A 25699-nucleotide genomic window follows, 5' to 3' on the forward strand; every position below is an offset into this window, starting at 1 on the left:
TCATATTTTCTTGGGGGGGAACCCCTATCCCTCCTTATAGTGATTGGGCTCGCTCTCTACACACCGTACGGGCTGGTTTGACAAAATCTGCCAGGGCTGCTTGGGGTTCCCAGTCCGGCCCGGAGTGCTTGTGATAACAAGGAAGGAGCCGGTCACTCTAGCCAACAGTGAACATTTTCATGGATTTACCCAGCTTGCTGCTGTATATGGTGTACTTCCAGTTTATATTCTTTGAGGGAGGCATTCTATTCACCAGCGGTGTACAGATGGCCTGCGGGACCATTTTTTCCAACAATGCACACTCCTCTGGTAAGTCTTGTTAGTCTCCCGCCATGGCACATGTTTTTCCTATGCTTTATGCGCCTTTTGTGGAACTGTGTGCCCTAGTGCTGTATTTTTTCTCCGTCGATTTTCCATCTTGAAGTTGTACACTTTACCGGTGTAAAATTGGGTTCACAGGAATTATATAATTCTACAGCTACTGGGTTTTCTCCAAAATAATAGATTTATCGCACTTACCACATATTCTGCAATTTGCTGTATAATTTGTAGACATCAACAAAAATTGTTATGAGCAAACACATCAAAAGTTGCTTTTAAATAATGTGACATGTATAAGTCGGGCAAGCTCCGGTACTGGCTGGCCTCCAGCGGCCTAGTGGACAGGGTGGTTCCTAGTATTAAGACTTCTGAATGGGGTTTGGTTACCGAGACGCGCGATATTGCAGCAGCTTTAGCAGACTATTATTGCACATTATATGCCCTCCGCCTGAGACCACCACATGAGTCCTTCTCCCCTCTGATTGCAGAGTTGTCCCTTTCGCGGGTGTTCCCGATTAAAAGGGGGAACAGACAGGGTTTCCCCGGATTAGACTCCTAGGACTGTTGGCAGAACTGGGTGAAAGGCGATCTGAGATTTATCTAGTGAGGCTGTGCAACTTACTTGGTAAAAAGGATACAGCCCGTAACTGGACTTCTACTACTGCCCTGGACTTGCTGGTGTGGCAACGGGCTATGGACTGGTGTTCAAAATGGAGGAGCTGGTGTACACAGCTCGTGGCTGCCCACATAAAGATTGCAACATATGAGGTATTTGGTGGGACGACTTTGGGCTCCAGGGATTGTAATGATTATCCTTGTATTAACCGGAGGGTTGTGGTTGTTTATTTTGATTGGTCTGTCGTATTACATGTTTGTAATAATAATTTTATCAAAACAAATGTGACACATGCTGCCGCACAGTGGCAGACCCTCTTCAACAGGTTAACTGGTCACAGTAGCGGATTGCTCTACTTGGGTGTTAAAATGTAGTGAAACGTGCCCAGATAGAATTAATGTCAGTTAACATGACAGAATGTGCTGCATTATGTTGTATAATTTGCCTTTTCTTTCTGTATAATTTATCAACCATGCTACATAATTTGTCCTTCACAGCAGTGAAATTACAATGACACTGTTTCTAATGCACTATTGTGGCACCATATAACCCTAAAACGGTCCTGTAAGAACCAGGGGTGTATCTCTCTCCTGCTCAGATCATATGCTATACCTCTTCATATGGTTTGGAACTGTACCCGCGCAAAGCCTTTACTCCAATCACCCTCTTCCCCTGTTCAGAGCTGTATGCAAACTGAGAACCATTTACCTGGATCCCCTTTGGCATAGCTGCTTCATCGATCAGCAGCTCCAAGACGTGGAAGCAGACGATCAACACAGAGATACCCTGAGGGAAAAAGAGAAGGCAGACGCATTAATGTTAAAACCTCCAGTCTCACTGGACACACATTTGCTTTGGCGTGGCACAAACACCAGTCAATGTCAATACTGATTATGTTGGGTGAAGCTTCAGCGGCCCTTTGCTTTCTTCTCCAGGGTGATAAAGCTCCTCAGAGCAGCCTCTACGACCTAGCGAACGCCTCAGCCACTGAACCTTCCCATCCAGCCGGTGAGGATGGACTGTACCAAAGCAAGCACCTGTTGGGGTCTAACTTCTCAACAACGTGGCTCTCCTGGGTAGGGACACCACAGGTGTTGGGTCCCAATCAACAAGAAGTTCCACAGGAGAGAGCCAATGATCAAAAATCCAGTCCAATAAAAGGATAGGCTGAACCAAGTATTTTCTTGAGCCGAGTCTGCCAGGGAGCGAGAGGTACCGCCATCAAGGCTCAGGTCGCGGAGCAGGCTATCAACACCAATTTGGTTAGATGGTGCCCTAGTTCTTTAACAATAACTGCTCCACCCACCTCTTCACTCACAAGGGTTCCATCTGAACACGTTCAGCATGCTCCCTTTTCATAAACCCTGTCCTATTGCTTCACCCTAATGTTTATTTTGATTTGTCATAATTTGCATTTAAAAATCCTAAACAACTGATTTTCAATAATCAAAAGTCTCAACCATCAATAAATGACAATTCTAATTTGGCCCACCATGGTAACCTGATACAATCATTTTCATGTCCATGTAGATCACACTAAAAACATCATCATATGCACACAAGGGAATATTTATCAGTTATCATGGCCTCCCGCCTCTCATCCATGGTTCATTTTGAAGCACTCCTGCCCACATCCTCGTACCACCACACATCCAAGTCTGAAGGAGACAATTAATGATGTGCTCAGTCACAGGAGACGGAGTGGTCGCTGAAAGGATTACAACCACCATTCCACCTCATTAGGGACAAGACCTCCACAGCATCCATCAACAGTGGTTCCTCCCAGCGCTCACATCTGTCCTCCGCACAGTGTCATGAACTCACCGTTAGGCCCAGTAGAAGTAACATCACTAGTGGGTACCCCAGGTTCCTCTGCCAAGGTGACGCTCTCCTCCTCATCTCTGCGGGGAAGACAGACAGGGTGGACAAATAAGAACCAGGAACTTGAGACACAAACACCACAAGCAGAACTTCACACTGCCCCTAACCTTGCTCCTCCAAGGCTTGCAGAACTTAAGTGACACTGTCTAAGGTGAGACTTAAACCAGAAAGACATTAGCAACTTCCATGAACACAGCCCAAGCAGCAACATCTTTAAGCCTATCTTCAAGGGGCCTAGCTCACGCCACAGACCTTGAAGTAAAAAAACTTCCAGGGTCACTGCTCCTCAAAGCAGTTACATGGTTGAAAAGAAGATATGGTTGCGCTCAGCTGGGGCAGGTTGAGCATGTATAGGTTTTTCGTGTTGCTGGCAGGAGACCCCCCCCCCCCCCCCCCCGGGAATTCTGGTACTTGCAATGCTTCAAATCCGGTTTAATGTCTTTCTCTATTATAAATTGATAATACATAGCACTACATCAACCTCCTTACATATTCAAGGGGTATTACACATCTATGGAGAAGATCAGGTGTTCCATCTTAAATGCCTCAAAGATGAATGGCAACATGACTTCATACAAAATAAAACTGCACACCTTCAGTAGCGAAATATCAGGCATCAGAATAAAAGTTGTTGTGCTCAGACTAGGAAGTCACAGCATTTATTTGATACAGGTTTGGTCCCCAATGGGGCTCCTCCCTATTCTGGTGCTTGCAGGTTCACAGTACCTCCATTTTAGAACAAGCATTTGCAATGCAATAGGTCTCGCATTAGGAAAGTTTGAGCTATTGGTATTGTAAATGACAAATTTTTTATTTATGTGTTGGTTTTGAAAGTCGCGAAATTAATAACTTTGTCATTTACAATGCCAATACTTTAAACTTTTGCAAATGTGACACCTATAGCATTTCTAATGCAATATGTGTTGTATTTACGTGACTTAGATGTATTGATATTACAAATAACAATGGCTTTTAATGTTTTAAAAAAATTAATACTTAAATAAAAGTAGAGGGAGGGCGATAGATAGAGGGCGATAGATAGATAGAGGGAGGGCGATAGATAGATAGAGGGAGGACGATAGATAGATAGATAGATAGAGGGAGGGCGAGGTAAATTGGGTAAATGCGGACCCAGGGGCTATTTTAAAATGTTCTTGTATGCATATGAGCCGTTTGAATGTGGTGCAGCATAGGTAGTACATTATATGATCATTGTTGGTAGCCATGGGATAAGCATGTGGCCAGCCAAAGGGTAATGCTGTCAGATTTCCTTTACCCTAATAATAATGAAGTGCGATGGCCTTTAAGCAAAATAAGAGGTGAAATAACTAGATATTAGTACTGTCCCCACTAATGTCTGAAAGTACTAATGCATGCATGACATGGCAAACAAAACCTATTCTGTGGTATGAAAACATTAATCTTTCTTGTTTTTTCCAAAAAGCATATTTAATGCACCTTTACTATGCCGCTCTGGACACGGAGGCTGAGATTTAGAGTGGCTTGGGGCACTAGAAGAAGCACCAATGAGCCACGGTTTAAGTGAGGGAATTCTAGTTTCTGAAAAGCAGAAGAAATCCACTGGTGTATTCTTGTGAGGCAGGCCTGCAAAGAGGCAATTAATAACAGATGGGTGTAATCCACACAAATAGTGAACTACAACACAGTGAGAGGTGACAGTGAGGTGAAAGCTCACAGAGATGTCATGCACAGGGTTAAATAGCACTGATGATGGGGTGGTACCGTTAAGAATCCTGCAAGTACGGGGCTGGGGGGAGGGTCGTAGTTTCAGTGAATAATAAATTGAGATCTTTCCAAAGGGAAGGCTAGCAGTAAAAACGCCACTATAGAGAAAAGGAGTGTTGTTAAAGCTCTAGGAATCTTTCAGGGCCTTAAGTATAGTTTATTTTATAGTTAATAACCTAATGCGGGTTTGCATGTTGTGCAAACATTATGTCACTGCGTTTTACTTCCTCAAACCCAACCGTGATTTTTACTTAGGGTAATGTCGGAAGAGCAGCGAGGGAGGATAATATGGCATTAGCAAAATGGAGGGAGCCTTGGCTTCCATCAAAGTATATAAGGAAAATGAAAAGCAAAAAATTACACTCGACTCCTGTCAAAAACGTTGCATGGTGAGTTTGCTGTCCTTTTAAATCTGATTTCGCCACCCCTAACATGGCTGCTTCAAAGGGATGGGAGCCGAGCAGGGACGCGGTCTGAATGGAGGCAAATGGCGGTGAGACAGCCATCCTGGGAAAGAGACTGGCTATCCTAGGAACCTGGACAGTGGGCAGAAAAGAGGGACAATATAGGTACCTGCGAGTCATCATCTTGAAAATAAATAAAACACATCTACGCCTACGGAGCAGTGGATGAATCATTAAAGCGCGCTCCTTCAAACGTAGTTGTTATTATGTCCCGGGCGGAAGTCAGGCAGGCCGGGGGCGGGACGTGGAGACACACCGGAAGCCCGGGCGGGCTCCCGTGAGGTGAGAGCCTCGCACGCACAGAAGGATGAGACCGCCGCCGCCTGCAACGAGCCCTCGCCTGGAGACGAGTACCGGTGAGTGGGGGCCTTTGCTGAGCTGCGAGGGCGGGGGCATGTGTGTGTGAGTGGGGCGGCGGGGGGCTCTGTATGTGTGTGAGCGTGCGTGCGTGTGTGTATGTGTCTTGGAGTCTGTGTGTATGCGTGTGTGATGACTGCGGGGGGGGGGGGGGAAAGAGTGTGTGTGAGCGAGCGAGTGTCTGTCTGTGTGTATGCGCATGCATGTGTGTATGTGTGGGGATGTGCACGGTGAATGTGGACGGAGCCGACGTGCGCGTGCACGAGGTCAAATCCACAGGCTAAAGCGCGTGGCACCCTCTTGTCCTAATCCCCCTGAAGTCGATGACTATAGTTCTCGAACTGGACTGGAGCATCCTACGGATGCTAGTCCAGCTCGCCCTAAAAATGCTGATTGTGCTCTGACTTGTACCGAAAAAAAGGTAACCAAAAATCCTTTAAAAAAATGTACAAAGGCGCTTCCGCTGTTTATTTTTTTAGTGTTTAGTTGAAAGCAGCATCTTTTGTATGTAATTTTAGAACTGATTGAATAGCTTTTACAGTTTTATTTTTTATGTGAATTTAGTGAATTGGACTGTGGCATTATTCTCCCCAAGTTCCTAGTATTTTATCGAATTAAATGTTTTTGGCTGTTTTAATAAGACTGACGTGTTTTTGACTTGTTAAAGATATATTTTTACTGAAGCAGCCGCAGGAAAGCATTACTGTCAGACTCTGTGCATGCATGCGCTGTATGTCATGTACTGATTGTGCCTGTAAATCCACAGTGTTCTAGAACTTCCCATGAGTGACCATCACTCGTGGAGAATGGAATGAAATGCTGCTGAAGGCAGAATCGGTTATGTTTTAATTTGGATACTGATCTCATTCGCTTCACCCCAATTTTCCTCTTGAGTGCACTACGCAGAACCTCTAGCTACATGAGTCTGGAGAGTAAAGCAATGCATATTACATTGTCCTTTGCCAAAAGTTCATATGATAACTGTATCAATTGCGATTGCTAATAAAGCCGGTGGAAAAAAGGAAATAAAACCATATATTTCCCTCTGGAAATTGACGTGTTTGGAATATGCATCAGAATGTGATACTGGAAAGTGATATCTTTTTTCTAAGACTGGCAAAACTATTACATATATGCTATCCTCCCAGAGCAAGAGCGATTTGATTGGCCGCTTTACATTTGATACGGCAGTAAGGTTTCAGGTGAGGAAAACCTAGACGCAGGTCCGTGAAAGTTCTGGAACATACTTCTGTAGGGAGAAACAGGGCCCTACTGAAAACCGAGCGGCCCAGACTCACCATTGGCCAAACGACTGACCTTGAAGAATGATGGGAGGGAGGTTACCCCCACTCTTAGGTTTTGAGTAGCCTCCTGCAAATCTAGCGCTCTGACGTGACTTCAGTGAGACGCTGTAGCCAAGTCGATAATAAATACCCTTTTACCGGAAATAGACTCGCTAGGTCTCAAACATAATGTGCTGTCATCTGTAATGCTATTTTCTTCTATTTATTGCTACCCCCACCTTCACCATACATCTTCCCTTGTTGGTCGACGGTTAAACACTTTTTTTTTAATGGCCTTCGGTAAGAAGCCCTAATCCGTGCCCTATGGATTTGACGACGGACGAGCAACGAAGGTGAAGCATTCGCCTGCTGCAGCTAGTTACGTATGGAAGAGGCTTGGCTTCCTGCAAGGAAAGTTTGCCTCTTGTCACCTCTCCAGAGAACTCTCCTCGCTTAGCTTCAAGTCTGTCACGTTTGCAGACGTGGTGTATGAACAACACTTTGCCTGACGCCAAACAGCAGCTTAAATAAAGCTTCCAGACAGGGCTCGTTGGCGGACTCGTGTGTGAGAGAATCAGTTTTCCCTTCGACTTGAATGTCTGGCTTAAATTATTGGGGAAATGTAATTTCCTCCTCAGGAGTATTGAAAGAACGGTTCGTCTTGAGGGGGTGCAGTCCTGAAACAGCGAAGGCATAAGCGCATGGACGTCAATCCAGGGTGGCAGCTGCTGCACCTGGCTTTCTGCTTGATACCTCTGGCATTGCCATTGGTCTGAGACATCATCGAGGGAGCTGGGTCAATAGCCCCTGCTGGTCTGCTATCCCCAAAATAGAAATGAGGGGAAAAGAGAGGACATTATTATGTCCCGGGCGGAAGTCAGGCAGGCCGGGGGCGGGACGTGGAGACACACCGGAAGCCCGGGCGGGCTCCCGTGAGGTGAGAGCCTCGCACGCACAGAAGGATGAGACCGCCGCCGCCTGCAACGAGCCCTCGCCTGGAGACGAGTACCGGTGAGTGGGGGCCTTTGCTGAGCTGCGAGGGCGGGGGGCATGTGTGTGTGAGTGGGGCGGCGGGGGGCTCTGTATGTGTGTGAGCGTGCGTGCGTGTGAGTATGTGTCTTGGAGTCTGTGTGTATGCGTGTGTGTATGCGTGTGTGATGACTGGGGGGGGGGGGGGGAGAGTGTGTGCGAGCGAGTGTCTGTCTGTGTGTATGCGCATGCATGTGTGTATGTGTGGGGATGTGCACGGTGAATGTGGACGGAGCCGACGTGCGCGTGCACGAGGTCAAATCCACAGGCTAAAGCGCGTGGCACCCTCTTGTCCTAATCCCCCTGAAGTCGATGACTATAGTTCTCGAACTGGACTGGAGCATCCTACGGATGCTAGTCCAGCTCGCCCTAAAAAAGGTCTTTGTTCTCAGATAGCACAGTGGAACCAGAGACTGAGAGCTCCCCCACTTACAAAGATGTGCTGGTCATTCTACAGCAGAGTACAGAGGGCAAGACCAACCCAAGAGTCACCCACTTCGGCAACTAGCAAGATGTGTGGACATTATGCAAACATGGCAGACCCTTAGAACCCATATAGACAGTTGAAGAAAGATGCTGCGCAGCGCCAGGCCAGTTCCCCAGAGTATCCTCTCTTGTGTAGAGCCAGCCAGGCCCCGGTGCCCTGCACGGACTACTACAAGTAACCAGCCCAAGAGAGTGGCTCTACACAAGAGAGGAGAAGCACTGGAACAAGGATTACAAGAACCACCACCCTGAGCTCATGCACTGGGGAAAAGAGGGCTTCTGGACTGCAAGAAGTGACTGCAAACAAAGCAACTAAGGAAATGTTTTACATCAGAGCTTTTTATGCTTAAGTTTTTCATTCAGCATGTTTGACAATAAAAATATTTTTACGCGTTTCATTCTCTGATCTGCAATGCTTTGTAAGGAAGGTGAAAACGGTGAACGAGGCACAAGGAATGAAGGCAGAGATTTTAACAGTAGAAAGATCGCGTCCGGTTTTGCAATGGCAAACCACAGGGAAAAAAGGCGCCTTGTTTGCTTCAAATAGTTGCAAAGAAATATTGTTCTGCTCAAGGAATATCGGACACAAATGTGAGATGCATTTGTAAACAATTATTACACAAATATTAGTTTGCAAGCCGGAACAAATGCCATTAAATTAAGGGTATAGAAATCAAATCATCAAACTATACTTTGATGAGCTAAACAAAACAATTCAAGTTGATTATTTAAAAGATTTTGGCATCAACGAGCTATTGTGGCACTATGGCGATCCAGGTCTTAATAGACAGTACAGCAAATACGAACCGGTGGCTTGCCATGCATGACCCCAAAAGCTCTCTCTGCACACTAGTCTTTCAAGCAGATTCACCCGGCCTGCCGAAGGGGGTCCTTCAGGTAACAGAGGGTACAGCCAGGCTTGGGAATGACAGCGGTGAGGACACCTGCTGAAGTACTGGAAGCTTAGCATGAGGAGAAACCATGTGGATCATAGGCAGAAGACACCATTAACATCAATGCCACAAGTGGAGGACTCCAGGCCCTTCGAAGAGGACACTCACAGCTCACCCTTTCCAAGATGGCTCCCTTCTGTGAAGGCATGCACAAAGCAATATGGTGCCTCAGATAGTTCAATATAAGATGGAGAATTACCCTCGTGGTAATTGCATTCTCTCAGTTATATCTACGACGTGTTCCCTCATAGGGGATAAACCAAGGCACATCCACAGCCTTGCTTCTCACCTTCAGTTTGCCTTGGAGATACGCTTTGGCCATGGCTTTTCCTCCTTGCTGGACCCATTTTAGCTCCTGTCTAGCAGATTAGTATTTACGTCCGGCCTTCCTATCCCTTGAATAACATTCTCAACAACTTGGGGGTGCATGCTCTTCCTTTATAGGCAGTCCTCAAAAACATGGGGGGTGGGGGCGTGGGCATCTTGAAAACCTGGGAACAGGTTACGAAGCACTTTCTGCATTCTAGCCTTTAATCTGCTCTGTTCCAAATCCTGTGGTACTGCTGTACGAGGCCTAGCACAAGGACCAGGCCACCATTCCATCCTTCCTTGGGATCATTCCCTCATGGGTACACAGAGTGTCGGTTGGAATAAGCTTTCTTTGACCTGCTCTGGAGCCAAGATCCGATGATGCCACGACCAAGACGGCTGTTTGTCAAGACGCTTTAGGTTGCAATCCACCCACCCATACCATGGGATCTGCTGCACCTACAACCTTCAATAAAGTGGATTTGTCGTTGGCAGTCATATTACTAGCTTAAAGGTCTTCCGTTCCTGCCAGTTAATAAGGTACATTTAGCCACAGAAGACATCTTCCAGCTAACAAAAAGTGTGTGTGTGTGTGTGTGTGTGTGTGTGTGTGTGTGTGTGTGTGTGTGTGTGTGTGTGTGTGTGTGCGCGTGCGTAAGGGGGTGGGGGGTTGAATACAAAATCGAAAGAAGTAACAATTTAGAATGAAAGAAAAAAAAAGGAAAAAAAAGGCTAAGCGCTCACAGAAATCTTCTGCTGGAAAGAACTCGAGCGTTACTTGTATTTAAGAGGGCACTGGGTAAACTCCTGTTCAAGTCAACAGAAATTATCATAGACAACCCACCACTCAATGACGTGTGTCAGAGTCACAAAGTGATGCAACTAGGAAGATGTACCATAGGGCAAAAACAAAGTGGCGGGGCTTAAAAGCCCTTTATGTGCCAATTGAAGAAGCAAAAAAAAAAATGCCATTTACTGCCTAAAACATGCAGCAAATATAGGAACACTGAATGACAGAAATCATCAAGGGCAGGCGGGTGATAAGTATTACATGTCATTGAGTTCAGGACATATTTATATTTGTAAATAACACGATTGCATGAATGATCAGACTGTGAGAGCTCAGGTGGTACATTGCATTCAGTCAATGCCGAAGTGAGGAGAGGACTATATCTAACATGAGGGAGCAAGTCTTTGGCATCCGTTAACATCTACTATGAACGTTGGCATGACCTTAGTGGCATGGAGACCACTAAAGGTGCCCTGACACAGAAAACCTACCACCACCTTTAGTGGCATGATGTGTGCTTGGAGTGGAAAAAATGGAGAGGGAACATCAAACTTTCGGGGGAACGGATGATCATAAAGCAATGAAGGGCAGTTGCCTAGAATTTATTTCAGCGTTCCATGTTCCCTGTGGTTGAAGGATGATGTGGTAGATGGCCTTTTCATCATCACAAGATGGCCGCAAGGTAGGAGCTCCTATTAAGAGCTCCTAGTGCTTGGGATCCGTCGTTGGATTTATCCCGGTTAGCACCCACTATTTGGATGTAACTGAACGGAACTGAACATCGGCAAGTAACTGGATTGCACTTACTTATTTTCGGAGGTCTGGAGCCTGCAGAGTCCCGCGATCACCCTCCTCCACCGGGCTGCTTCTGGACGCTGGTTGAGAACGGGACGGAGGGTAGGAGACTGCTGCTGCGGGACACTGTTAATCCAAGACTTTGGGCACCCCATCTACATCGGATGGTGTCCGGGCGGAGCTGCTGGAGCACCGGGGCTTGCAGGGCGTGCTGGGTCCCGCTATCACCGGGCGGAACTGCTGGAGCACCGGGGCTTACAGGGCGTGCTGGGTCCCGCTATCACCACTACCTCCACCGGGCTGGCTCTGGCTCTGGACACAGGCGGGGTCCGAAATGGATCGACGGAGCCTGCTGAGGGTCGCACAGCGGCTGGAGCACCGGGACAACAACGCACAGAGGCTGGAGCACAGGGACTAACAGGGCGTGCTGGGTCCCACGATCACCCCCACCTCCACCGGGCTGGCTCTGGCTCTGGACACAGGCGGTGTCCGAGACGGATCGACGGAGCCTGCTGGGGCTCGCAGGGTCGCACAGAGACTGGAGCACCGGGACAACAGCGCACAGCGGCTGGAGCACAGGGACGGACAGGGAGTGCTGGGTGCCGCGATCACCCCCACCTCCACCGGGCTGGCTCTGGACTCAGGCGGTGTTCGAGACGGATCGACTGTGCCTGCTGGAGTCTGCTGAGGGTCAGACGCCCGGGAGGGTCGCGCATCGCCTGGAGCCCCCCCACCAAACTTTCAAACTAACGCCACAAGCATAACGGTCTTTTCCCTCTCCACTCCACATTGTCTAAAATGGCGGGGGCCATTAACTGCTGCAATAAATCGCCTCCACTGCCCACAGATGACCATGAGGCAGCATACCAACGCGGTCAGGGGTCATCAAAACGGAGATAAGGCTCTCTCCTCCCGCGAGCAACATAGAAGCTGGTCCTCTCCTAGCAACATAGAAGCTGGACTAATTCGACTGCCCCAGAGTAGAAAGGGAAACTTAACCCTATAAACCCCAACAACAACTGACAAAGGACTACTACTCTTGCCTCCCTATAGTCCATTTTGGCAGCCATCTTAGACTAGTCCTCAACTTTGGTGGCCATCTTAGTCTAGTCATCTTCGTTAAACTGCCCATACCTGTGGCTATCTTTAATTTGTCATTCTCTTTGCACTTTCGTATCATTCTAAGAGCCCTGTAACGTCACCCATTCACCCAGGCACACCCCCCCTCCCCATCCTACACCTCCTCCACCATTGAACGCATGGGCACTTCTCCTCTTAGCATTCCTAGAGCCCGGTAACGTCACCCACTCACACACGCATACCCCCCCTCTCTAACCAAAAACCTCCGCCACCATGGAACGCATAGGCAAGCACACATACAAAATTATCTACCCACCTGAATGCGCCAAAAAAAACGCCAAACGCTTTAAACACAACTGCCTGAAGGCCCACCCTGATACCCAGTTTGTGGACACCTACTTCTCACTGATCAATGGAGCCACGAGCACCGACATCATCCTCTACACTTTATGCAGAGCACAATGGAGGAAAGCGTTCCTCTCCATTCTCACTGTCCCCACCTCCAGAAAATCTGCTCATGGTCTAACGCTCTCTATCACGTCATCCCAAGTTTTCCCAGGCAAGGCCACCATCACCATCTACAACAATGGGATCATCCTACTCCAATCGACAGATAGGAACCTTAATCTACTCGACAACCTGTTCCCCACCTTCATTGAACATATCTCCAACATGCGGCTCCCCTTTCCTAACTCCTCAGACTACTCAACACCCTCTACTTCCAATCATCAATCTAACAGTTCACAACATCTGAGCGACACACTCCTCTCCTCTCCTCTCAGCGCTGTAGTCAATCACCAACCCGTGGTAACTTCTTCTCCACTCTCCTCACTCACTGGTGAAGCTCACTCCTACACCCTCCATACCCTCTCCCCCTAGCCCACACTTCACACTCGCTGGCGAAGTTCACTCCTACACCCTCCATACCCCCACCCTCCCTAGCCCAGACCCCACACCTCCTTCAAGTCCGTCAGAACCTACCTCCCCCCTGATCCTATCTCCCCGCCCCGTGACAGGACCATCTCTCTCTCTCGCGCTGAGGAAGTTCACTCCCCGTCATACACTCTCCATACCCCAACCCTCCTTACCCCCCACCTCTCACCTCCCACGAATCACGCAGAACCCATCGCCGCCCTCTTTTCTCCCATCCCGTGACAGATCCATCACCCACCCTATCTCCCCCTCCATTCTTAATCACCACTACCCCACTCTCCCAACTAGTCTCCCAGAACACACCTCCATCGCCCTGAGCATATCTCCCACGCCCCGCGACATGACCAACTCTCACCCCATCTCCCCCCCATTCTCACTCCCCACTACCCCACTCTCCCGGGCAGCCCCACTGAACACATCACCTCCCCTATCCTAACCCGTTATCCTCTAACCCCCCCCATTCTTAGCCCCCACTATCCTAACCTCACCCCCACCTGCTCCGGCCTACACTCATCCCCCAACTCACATGCGCCGCCTTCCACCAGAGCCATCACCTACGCTACCAACCTCCCCCCTTCCTCAACCACGCTCCTTACTCACAAACTTGCTCATACATCGAATGCCATCCCTCCTGCTACGGCCGCAGAGCCCTCTCATCCATCGAATGCCATCCCTCCTGCTACGGCCGCAGAGCCCTGCACTGTCGCGTGCACACCCCGCCCCAATCAGTCCATTGCTCACCCCATTGCCCCACTCATTCACGCACCCACTGCTCTCAGCCCCAATACCATCCCCAATCCAACCCTGGACATGATCATATCCACCCTCCTACAAGTCAAAGAAGATCTTCACACTATCAAAGAACTTCTTTTCGCACACCCCAGACACCCCCTACCCACCACTTCCGCGCCCAACAAGTACACCACCCGCCCCTCAAACGTTTTCACTCATCGCTCCCCGCGTTGGCCCTCTATCCCTGATCGCAAGGCCACTGATCGCCCTCGGCGCACCCTAAACCCCCTTTCTGAGCGAGACTTATACACTCTACTCCGTTCATACGGCCCAGGTCCCACTAAACACCCACCCACCACACACCTTCCCATACCCACGATCCTCACAAATCCCCTCAGGCCCCCCACACTGAGCAACAGAACCTCCGTCCCCAGTAACCTCAGAAAAGTCCCCCTCTCCCTAGAACACTCGTCCACTCCCCTCACCCCCAGACTTAAGTGTATCCTGCTCAACTGCAGATCGGCCCCGAGACACTCCTCCGACATCGCGGATCTCATCTTATCAATGGACCTCGATCTAGCCATTCTGACGGAAACGTGGCTAACTGAAGCCTCCACACCTATAATGGACATACTAGTCCCCCCCAACTATCACATTATTAGACTGGACAGAAATGGCAAGACGGGCGGGGGAATTGCATGCATCTATAGGAGCAACCTCGCTGTTACTAAAGGTCCCTCCCCCTCCCTCACCTCCTGCGAACTCATCTGCCTCGATATTACTAGCGAGGGCAAACCTGTATGCTCCCTACATGTCATCTACCACCCACCTGGGGATAACCTCACCTTCTCCCAACAACTCATGGACACGATAACCACCAACGCCGGTCGACAGATCACTCAAATCTACTTGGGAGATTTCAACCTCCACTGGAACGACCAGAAAGACGCTGTGGTGAATAGCCTTAAAACTTTCCTCAACGCACTTGACCTCACCCAAATCTGCAACCGTCCGACACATGAAAAAGGCTCTATCCTCAACCTTATCATCGCCAAAAAAGACTCTACCCAGCTGGAGGTAATCCAACCCTGTGACTGGTCAGACAACCACATTATCACCTTCTTCATCAACGAAAAGGTCAAACTGAACCCGGCTCAACCTACCAAAATCAAGATCTGGAAGAGGGACATGAAGAATCTTAACCCAAACTCCTTGCCTGCCCACACAGGAAATCTCCTGCTTCCCCCGGCGGGCGTGTCTGATGTTCATTCTCTGACCGATCTCTACCTAGACACTATGACTTCAATAATCAATGAAGCCGCCCCCCTGCAACTGAAAAGAGTCTCCACCAAAAACTCGAACCCATGGTATGATGGTAGACTCAATGAAGACAGACGCGCAATGCGCATGGCAGAGCGCACATGGAGATCTGACCCCTCAGCACTGCACCTTAAAACACTTAAGAATAAGAGAAACGCCTACTTCAGAAAAATCAAACGCTCGAAATCAGTCTTCTTTAGCCAACAGCTGGACCAAGCAAAAAACTGACCAAGAAAACTGTTCGAGTAAGTTAAAAACCAAACCAAGACTCAACCTCCACAACCTAACATCTCAACAAATGATATTCCAAGCTGTGAGGACTTTTCTACTTTCTTCAAGCAAAAGACCGACAATATAAGAAGTGATCTCCTCAAGGATGTAAGTTTGTACTCCTGCTCCATCTGCATAACTAACACTCAACCTAAAAACAACACTTCATGGACGTCCTTCGACACCTATTCTGAAGAATCAATTCACAAATTGCTCGGCACCTTGAAGCCCGCTAATCACCTCACAGACCCACTACCTGCCAATGCTGTTAAAGCCCTCACGCCCCTGCTCCTCCCACTCTGGACTAAAATCATCAACGGTTCCCTTCAACAAGGACTCATCCCAGACTCCCTCAAGATAGTGCAAGTCACGCCTATACTCAAGAAACCCACAGCTGACCCGGCCGACCTAAACAATTACCGCCCGATCACCAATATCCCCACTCTGGCCAAATTGCTAGAAAAATGCGTTCAACTCCAATTGACAAAACACATTGATCAGTTTGACCTCCTCAACACTCACCAATCAGGATTCAGGATTCAGAGCAAAACATAGCACGGAAACGGCTATGACACACATAATTGATGACGCCCTCCAAATCCTTGATCACAATGAGTCCTGCCTCCTCATCCTTCTTGATCTCTCCTCAGCATTTGATACGGTCAAACACGAGAATCTACTGGAGCTGTTAAATACCAGAATGGGCATATCCGGGACTGTTCTCAAATGGTTCACGTCCTTTCTGCACAACCGGTCTCAGAAGTTCAAGATCAACAACCCATTGTCCTCACCTGTGCCCGTAACACTAGGCGTCCCTCAAGGTTCCTCCCTATCCCCCACATTGTTCAACCTCGTCATGGAACCACTCACTACCCTGCTTCAAGCATCAAATGTACACTTCCATATGTACGCCGATGACACTCAACTCTACCTCAAGCTACAATCCCCGGAAGACATCAAGCTTTTGAACGCCACACTAAGAAACACCCAAGCATGGCTGGCCGATAATCACCTCAAACTAAATGCGCTGAAAACTGAGTTCCTTCTGATCTCACCTCCGGCGAAAAAGGCCATCACCCAAACCTGGCTCACTCATCTAACCGCACTCAATGTCCAACCCACCATCGTGGACGCTGCGAAATCCCTTGGCATCACACTTGACTCCAATCTCAACATGCAGCAGCATATTAGCAAAGCATCTAAAGGAGCCAACTTCCAAATCAACACTCTGAGAAAACTCAAACCCTTCCTACCACCCAAGGACTTCCAAACTGTTGTACAAACCCTAGTCATTCCTCGCATAGACTATGGAATTGTGGCGCTCAGCGGGCTGCCCCTAACAACAACGGCACCACTAAGAGCCTCGCTGAACGCAGCCGCAAGACTCATCACTGGCTCAAGAAAACACTCGCATATATCCCCTGACTTAAAAGCCCTGAACTGGCTGCCTTTTGAAGCCAGAGTTCAGCTGAAAATTGCCTGTATGACACACTCTGCCGTTCACCACAAGTCACCCAACTACCTCACTAACAAGCTGACTGTATCAGGAGGCTCAAGATCCAACAGAAGCACAAAAAACCTCCTCCTGAAACCTCGTAGATTCCGGAAGGAAAAAACATACAAACGCTCCTTCTCAGGAATGGCACCTAGGATCTGGAATGCACTCCCGCCAGAAACTAGGCTTATCCCCTCCACTGTTCTCTTCAAGAAAGAGGTAAAAGCCATCCTTATGGCTAAGTTTACCTGAACACTATTGTTACTGGAACATTGACATTACACGGCCCCTATATTATCGGCTACCTGAGTGTTTATCTGTGTTATACTCTTTTTTGATTGCTACTGGATCAAAGCCATTGCACGGTTTCTATGGTATTGGTTTCCAGTTTGTTTACTAGGGTTTATACTATGACCTGATTGATCTACTAACACCCGCTTGGGTGCTAAAATCTTATTCGATCGCCACTGGAGCAAAGACACTGCACGGCTCCTATTTTTTGTTTCCAGATTGTTATTAGTGTGTATACTCTTATGCGATTGCTACCCTACCTTGCAACCCTCTCACTACCGAATATTATAATGTCTCCAAGAGTTTGTCTACCCCACCTCCTGTTTCTGTAAAGCGCTCTGATATATGCAAGGATCTTGTTCGCACTATATAAAACCTTAAAAATAAATAAATAAATATATGTAGATTTCTGTTTACCAATGACCGATCAGTACCAACTTGTCACAGCAATGCTACCTTTTGTGCATGAATCTCACCCCAGACCTCAGACTCGAGGAGCAAGAGAAGCAACTGAGAAACAGCTAGATGATTTAGTGGCAAACAACGGTTGGGTGTGTTTGTCATCCTTTCCTTGTGGAAACTAGGAACGTGGCCATATACATGTTACTGGGGCCCGTTACATGGAGGGGGAATCACAAAAAAGTGTGCAAGTATGGCTTCCTCAAGAGCACCTGTGAAAATTGTGGCTCCCCCCACATCTTGGCATAGGTCACTCATCATTTAAATCCACCCTGCTCCCTCCTTTGTGTGAAGTCCCTTATCAAAGTTTCTAACCAATCCACCGCAGTGCCTCCCGCCATGTGTCCCCACAGCCATATAGTCCATCCCGTCCTTGTGAGCCCCTCTTACCCAGAGCCAGTCTTCGAGTTTTGATGACCAGGTACTTTTTCTTGAGCAACTCCACATTGAAATTCAGCCAACACGACGCTTGAAAAAACACAAACAGGTCGCCATTAGCACCACCCAGGGGGCAGGATACAAATTCTCATCCTGTTCATGCCGGAAACTTGGTTCTAGGTCCCTGGATTCTCACAGCGTTTACACCGGTGCCTAAACACCCATCTCTCAGGCACTTTCTCCCACGCCCTGCCTAATTCCAAGTTTTGGGTCACCTGTGACAGTCACACTATCACTCACCAGAAATCTTGCGCGATATTGCATCCTCCTCAAACCCAGTGCAGCTCAACTGCTCGTCCAAATCTTCCAGCAACTGCGAAGGAGAGGAAAAGAAGGAACATGAGAGCGAAGAAGAGAAAGAAGAGGAAGAAGCGAGCAATGGTGAAGAGGAGAGCGAAAGAGAGGCCTCCCCTCCCCCCAAGGCATAGACAGGCAAAATAAGTGAGCAAATGCAGCTAAAGATGGAGAAGACTCCAGGAAACGGCTGCACAAAGACAGGAAAGTTGGAGACAGAGAATTCTGTTCTTACCCGAGGCTTGACCAGCAACTTCCCAGTCACGCTGAACATTCGGGAGAGGCCAAAAGGTGTACACACTGCAAACAGACAGAGCCAATCAGAGGAGGGGAGGGATCGTAGTGGTGCAAGCAAGAACAGAAAGCAATACAATAAGACAAGAGTACCACAAAAGGGGCATAGACAGCACTAATTACATGTACAAACTATGCAGGGAAACCAACGACCAAAGGGAAGGTACATGATTAAAAACACAAGATTCTGTGCTTGTAAAATGGAGGGTTAAATCCAAACGCTTTATTACACATGTGGCAACAGCATGTGCCTGTCACCCCTTAATCCTGGAGACTTTCACTACAAACAAGCAGCTGAAGGTTACAGTTACCCTCTGTAGCTAGTTAACTGGTTATGCCGGTCTGACAGGTCGACCCCCTGGGAACAAGCACCCTCATGGGTCAGTTGGCTGCTACAAAATGGACATCCAAGTGGAAACGTTACGAAAAATTACCTTTCATGAGGAACACAACGCGAAGCTCTTGATCTCCCTCCCTCCCCTCCAACTATTTGGAAATGCCAACATCACCTTCCTGCAGAGTGGGTTTTCTCAGCGAGTAGGATATAGGTATTGTGAGAATGTGAGGGTACCTGCACCGTGGTGCTATCAGTCTACCAACAGGACATGTTGTGCAAGATGAAGGCAATAACCACACTTTTGCCACAACGTGCCAGCTTCTTCAACTTCGAAACATGATCAGCTATAGTAAAACCCTTCCGCAATCACCACTTGGGTGCATGTCATTGCATGTCGGTGTGCTGGGCAACACTGTCTGTTCACTTCTGACAACACCAAACTGTTCGTTTAAAGGCAGAGTGCCACATAAGTGTGTTATCAGAAAAATGACAATTCCAGGTTTGTGCAGACTAGGATTCCCTCAGATAAGTTATACAAATTTCTTAAAGGGTTTACGGCATACAGACTGCTAAAGAAATGCTGCTTTGAATCCCTCTTAGATAGAGCACTATTTGGAAGGTGAACATAAGCTGCGCAAACAAGTACAAGAAGGAAACCACGTAAATACGAGGGCAACACAACAGGCGACAAACAAAGAAGGGAAATCTTATGCTATACCTTCGGAGAGAGTTATAGATTGTGGTGAAAGATCCATGGGGATACATCAGGTGGTAAAGGTATTGCTAAAATGTGCCTACTATTGTCTACTCTAGCAAGATGGCATGATGCTACCATCTCTAAAAGTGAGACGAATTGGCAGTGCAGTCCCTCTTAAAAGTTACATTGGCTATGAGAATGTTCTCGCTTCCAGTCGCCCAATAACCTTATCCAGGGAAATTAAAAAAAACCCTATAAACATCCAGTGCAATAAACAGAATATGGAAGGGAGTCTCAAAGTTTGGCCACATTCCCAGATACTAAAATAACTGCGCTAACGAACTACAGAAGTGCACATTCTATTCAAATGATGCATCATTTATAAAGCAGATTCTTAATAGGCCCTGCAACTAAAGCCTGCAAGTACACCTGCTTTAAAGCAACTAACACCCCTCAGAGGTTCATTCAGAGCATTAAGATGCTTGTGTGATAATGGCCACGGCTTATAACTTATACGCCATGGCCACTATTACACAAGCGTCTTAATGCTCTGATGGAACCTCTGAGGTGTAATGGTTACAACGCTAGAATAAACAAACATTATTCCAAAGCTCTAACATGTAACCATTTGGACACGGAAAAAGCACAGCACAACCACACTAGTGGTAGAAGTGTGCAAAACAAAATGGCAAGTACCATGGCAAAATACGTAGTCTCCCCATGGGAGGGTCTCCCCACATGAGAAGTTCTCTGAGCAAGGGCCTAGCTTGGTCAGTAAGATAGGAGGGGCGATGAGCTTCAGATTTTCCAACAATCATGCTAGCACATAATGTTAAAATACATGTCACCATAAGCAGGGCGGATGAGAGTGGATAAGGGGGCAGTGGAAAGGGAGACAAATGTGGATTTGTAGTTGTATTAAGTGAGAGAAAACACAATATTTTGTAAAATAAGCAATATTTTTAAGACTTTACAAGCAGAGAGGGAGAGAGTGTGTTTTTGTAAAATTTTCTTCTGAAATCCTACAGACACCTCACCATACCAGGCTAAAAGCACTCGTACCCAACATTTTACCACAAATACATTTATTAGGGGTAACTCCCCAGACATCCCCCATGAAGCTACACCCCTGTCTCCGAGAGGACTTGAACAGCAGAACTTGCCACACAGGACCACCATGGAGTGATTAAGAGTCCCTATCAAAACGTTTAGGAATGACTGACTCACTGGTACTTACAGAGAAGGAGAAGGACCCCAAAGAGTGAGATGCAGGAATACAGGTACGGCAGGTAATACTCCCAGAAATCTGAACGAAAAGTGACAGGGTGAGTTACAGACTGCCAAGGAAGCAATCAAAGTATAGAAACAAACTTTTACAATTCTTTTCTCCATTTTTGAGCAAGCATTAAAGTTTCAGCCTGGCCAACAGGACATTCTGCATCATCACATCATCAAGAGGCGATGACAGACGTCCTTGAGAAGATCAAACGTTACGTTCTTTCAAAGCAGATGCACAAACTTTAGGAGACACTGAAGCACTGCAGACCAACTACCCCAAACGCAGACATGTATAGAAGACCAAGTTCTGATACCGGAAATCTCATGTGGAAATGTGGATGATAGAATTCACCAATCAGCTGAGGAACTGCGCAGTGAACAGCAGTCTCAGTCCCAACATGTCCAAGTTAAAAGCTCGCCGTCACTCCAAAAACACTTTTTTTAAACCCATTCTTTCCCCAGCCCCTTCTCCTCAGCTGTTGCTCCAGTCTCTGGCAATGGTGCAAAGCATTCTGGGACATCAACAAACTTCATCTATGTGAAGAGGCAGTGGGGGAGGGGTGACCTAGTCATCCATTCAAGCGAGCAGGGTTACTTACCGTACAGGGACTCCCTGCTTGCTGCATCCTCGTCCACAATTGCCAGTGCCACCCAAACAATGCCCAAAACCAGCAGGGTGAGCAGCAGCAGCACTACGGAGGTTTCGTACACGCGTGCCATGATGCCCTGCAGGGAGAGAAAGGACAACATTTAGAAGAACCCCAAAACGGGGAGACAAGGCCTATGACAAACGAAGGATCCATGTATTCAATATCTGAAACAATGTGGTAGATGTGCAGGAGAACAACACTTACAGCTTCTGCAAACACAGAGCAAGAACAGCGCAGGCCTTAGAAATCCAATTTATAAACACAGGGATTAAGTGATCCCTTACAGGGGGCCATGGACTGAAAGAGTACCAGGCAGGCTAGGACTAGCATGAAGGACCAAAGTAAAATGTAGCTGATGCTCAAAAATTCTGGAATTACTAGTCATGAATTAACTATAGGAGATTCGCTCACATACGTAGCTTCTTACATCACAGTGCCGTCTCTCACTCAGCACAGGTGGGGTAGTAGGGTCAACCATGTATGAATGATCTGTACCGTGTTGGTCTTTCCTATACATATAGTGTTCACCTTGTTTTGAAATAAGCTGTCTTGATGTGACTTATTGACCCCGAGATTCTATTAACTCGGATTGACAGTGCAGCCACATAACTAAGCTGGCAGACCCCCCTGTTTTTTGTGTTATACATATGTAAGTAGCTGGGGATAATAATCAGGTAGGGGTCTTTAAATTAAATATCCCTTGGACCCTCTCTAAACGGTTTGGTTGTTGATTAGATACATGGTTTGCCAAAGGGGATCTTTTAGAGGCGAGGCAAACTTACTTTTTTAGATCCTGCGAAACCTTCGGCCTCAGTGAAGAGGTACGCAAACGGCATCAGGAAGACCAGCGAGAGGTTGGAGAACAGAAAGATGAGGTTCCAGAGACCTGAAAAGCAACAGATAAATAGAGTGAGGAAAGTGTTTGTGTTGGACCAATAGGACCTTTGAATAAAACATGAAACCAATACCCCTTGTAGACAGCCTTCTGCTTCCCAATATTACCATTTTTGGACATTATACTTTGGCGTGGTTCAGACCTTCCTTTTGTTCTGTCGAGTGTGGTCACTTACTACACACTCTATGCGCCCTGTGGGTAGCAAGGGTGCAGCCTGATGTAGCACCCACATATCTGTCATTTTTATATGTATTCATTTAATGTCCTCATTACATGGACTTATATGTGCAGGGTGAACGGTTACATTTGACCTCTGCTACCAGCTGCAATAGATGAAGACCCTGGGTGTGAGGCAACCCAGAGGAGGAGAGGGCCCACTGGCCCCAGGAGTCTCACCGTGGATGAGGGAGCCGTTCAGCCATTGGATGTAGTAGTTCTGCGGGAAGGAGAGCAGCACCTCGTTACTGATGATGGAGAAGGGGAGCAGCAGCACAGCCCCCACCGACACGGCCAGGGTGAAGGTGCACATCCACAGCCTGAGAGGACAAAGAGGGAAGAGGTTAGCGTGAGGGGCAGAGCACCCCAGGTCTGCAGCATGCTGGGGGAAACGACCTTTACAAAGACTCATTCATAACGAAGTGCCTGAACCTGAATCACAAGTCTTTTACCCACTAATGAATTAACAACTACCTCTGGCCAGTAGATGGCACTCTTGGATTGTATATGAAATATGTATTACTATTGAAAAAACGGTGGTTTTATTTTTGTATTTTATATGGTTTTGTAGAGTGGATTTTTTTTAGCAAAGTAAGTTTAGCAAACGGTTAAAAAAATACTTTAAAATGTAAGTATTTTGGTAAGTATTAAACGTAAGTATTTTGTGATATATATATATATATATATATATATATATATATATATATATATATATATATATATTAGCAGCCCGTCCCGACGTTGTCCGGGTATGAATTGCTGCCGGCCAGTAGTATATTGTTTTGTAGGATTTCGTTTTGATAGCATTTCTTATCTGTAACAGGCCTGTGAAACGCTCCGATTCAAAGTGCACTGCTGATGCACTTAAGAGTATGCGTTCAGTAGTGTGTGAACTCGAGTTTCCCTACTTTATTTTTCCTTGCAATATTATATAGCGCGAACTCGACAACATGGCATGAGCACAATTTACATTATAGAAGAACACATTCATTAGTGGTAGGCACGGGAGACAAAGCGATTTGCCTGGAATCACAGGATGTTGAGCTGATGCCGAGATTCGAACGTAGCTCCCCAGCTCTAAAGTTCGCAATTCTAGAACTTGTGGCGGGAGGTGTGTCTAAAAGTGTATAGCGGTGCTGGCCATCAATAAGAGAGAGACGTGTGCATTTTTCAAATGGGTGGTGAAAAAATATGAGTATGTTGCTGGAGATGTGGGCCGCCATGCCACCAATGTACTTACCGGGGGAGGGTAAACACCCATTAATCCGCAACTTTCTTTCCGCATACCATCACTCCGCATACTTTCATTACGACAGTACCATGACTCGGCAATGCCATTTTAACGCATGGCATTACATTTTATATGCTTTTACCACGCATATATTTACAATGAAATTCGTTGTAAATGCATGAATGGTAAAAGCATGTTTTTTAAAAATGTTTGGATAAGGTAAGTATGGGTATAGGGGTATATGTTTGGGGGTACCGAGGTATATGTTTTGGGGTGTTTGGGTATTTTAAGGGTTCCGATATAGTTTTGGGTTATGGGGTACATGGGTAGTTTTAGGGTTTAGGGATAGGTATGGGTTTTGGGGTACAGGGGTATTTTTAGGGTTCAGGGCTAGGTTTGGGTTTTGGGGTATAGGAGTATTTTTAGGGTTCAGGGGTATGTTTGGGTTTTGGGGTACAGGGGGTATTTCAAGGGTTCAGGGATAGGTTTGGGTTTTGGGGTACAGGGGTATTTTAGGGCTCAGGGGTAGGTTAGGGTTTTGGGGTACAGGGTTATTTTAGGGTTCAGGGGTAGGTTTGGGGTACAGGGGTAGTTTTAGGGTTCAGGGGTAGGTTTGGATTTTGGGGTACAGGGGTATTTTAAGGGTTCAGGGCTAGGTTTGGGTTTTGGGGTACAGGGGTATTTTAGGGTTCAGGGGTGGTTTTGGGGTACAGTGGTATTTTTAGGGTTCAGGGCTAGGTTTGGGTTTTGGGGTTCAGGGGTATTTTTAGGGTTCAGGGGTAGGTTTGGGTTTTGAGGTACAGGGGTATTTATAGGGTTCAGGGCTAGGTTTGGGTTGTGGGGTACAGGGATATTTTTAGGGTTTAGGAATAGGTTTGGGTTTTGGGGTACAGGGTATATTTATAGGGTTAATATGGGTTAGTGTTTAAGGGTGTTGGGGTATTTTAAGGAGTAAGGGTGGGTTATGATTATGGGGTGCAGGGGTATTTAAAAGAAGCAGGGTGGGATTAGCACACAATATGAGACATGGCATGAAGGGCGGAATGTACCACACGCCCCCAGCGGTTGTCACGACCCCAGCACACGCCCACAGCACAACGCAGACACGCCCACAAGGTACTACTTTGCTGGCACGGTTCTTTTACCTTTTAAATGTATATGGTGGGTGTCTGCATACCCTATGTCCTTCTGCTGCAACTGCCCTTTCCAACGCTGTATTGGGTGTTGTGATTGGTGCTGTGGTTCCTGAGATTACCCGCCTCAAAGGTTTGGGCTCTCTCTTTATTATATTAGTATAGATATATGTTTATATATCTATATGGTTGCAAGGGTATTTTTAATGGTTTCGGATGAGTATGAGGTTTTGGGTGGAACTGGAGATTTGGGGATTTAAGGTGGGTATGGGTTTTTGGGTGGGGTAGGTATGGGTTTTTGGGATTGCAAGGGAAATTTTAGGATTTAGGGTGGGTATGGGTTTTTGAGATTTCAAAGGCATTTTTAGGGTTTATGGTATGGATGGGTTTTTCGGTGGAAAAGGATTTTTTAGGAATTAGGGTGGGTGTGGGGTTTTGGGTACAAAGGTCATTTTAGGGTTTTAGGTGGGTATAGGTTTTTGGGTGGTAAGGGTAATTTTAGAAGTGGGTATGGGTTTTTGGGTGACAAGGGTAATTTTAGGGTGGTATGGGTTTTGGGGTGGCAAGGGAAATTTTAAGGTTGGTGTGGGTTTTTGGGATTGCAAGAGTATTTTTAGGGTTTAGGG

At 47.0% G+C, this 25699-nt stretch overlaps 1 protein-coding gene across 1 annotated transcript in view; it reads right to left on the bottom strand.

Moving 5' to 3' along the window:
- The window catches only part of LMBR1L (limb development membrane protein 1 like), a 152016-nt gene that overhangs the window by 24847 nt on the left and 101470 nt on the right, over nucleotides 1-25699 (bottom strand). The window contains exons 4-12 of the mRNA XM_086963803.1: nucleotides 22890-23029; nucleotides 22381-22484; nucleotides 21548-21674; nucleotides 20908-20976; nucleotides 18578-18642; nucleotides 18289-18361; nucleotides 18001-18078; nucleotides 2762-2838; nucleotides 1646-1723 (exon numbers count right to left, since the gene is read on the bottom strand). Of these exons, the coding sequence (XP_086819929.1) occupies nucleotides 1646-1723; nucleotides 2762-2838; nucleotides 18001-18078; nucleotides 18289-18361; nucleotides 18578-18642; nucleotides 20908-20976; nucleotides 21548-21674; nucleotides 22381-22484; nucleotides 22890-23029 (811 nt within the window). The remainder of the gene's footprint in view (nucleotides 1-1645; nucleotides 1724-2761; nucleotides 2839-18000; nucleotides 18079-18288; nucleotides 18362-18577; nucleotides 18643-20907; nucleotides 20977-21547; nucleotides 21675-22380; nucleotides 22485-22889; nucleotides 23030-25699) is intronic.

The sequence above is a fragment of the Lissotriton vulgaris genome, chromosome 1_1 (genome assembly GCF_964263255.1).
Source record: "Lissotriton vulgaris chromosome 1_1, aLisVul1.2, whole genome shotgun sequence".
NCBI classification, from domain to species: Eukaryota; Metazoa; Chordata; class Amphibia; order Caudata; family Salamandridae; genus Lissotriton; species Lissotriton vulgaris.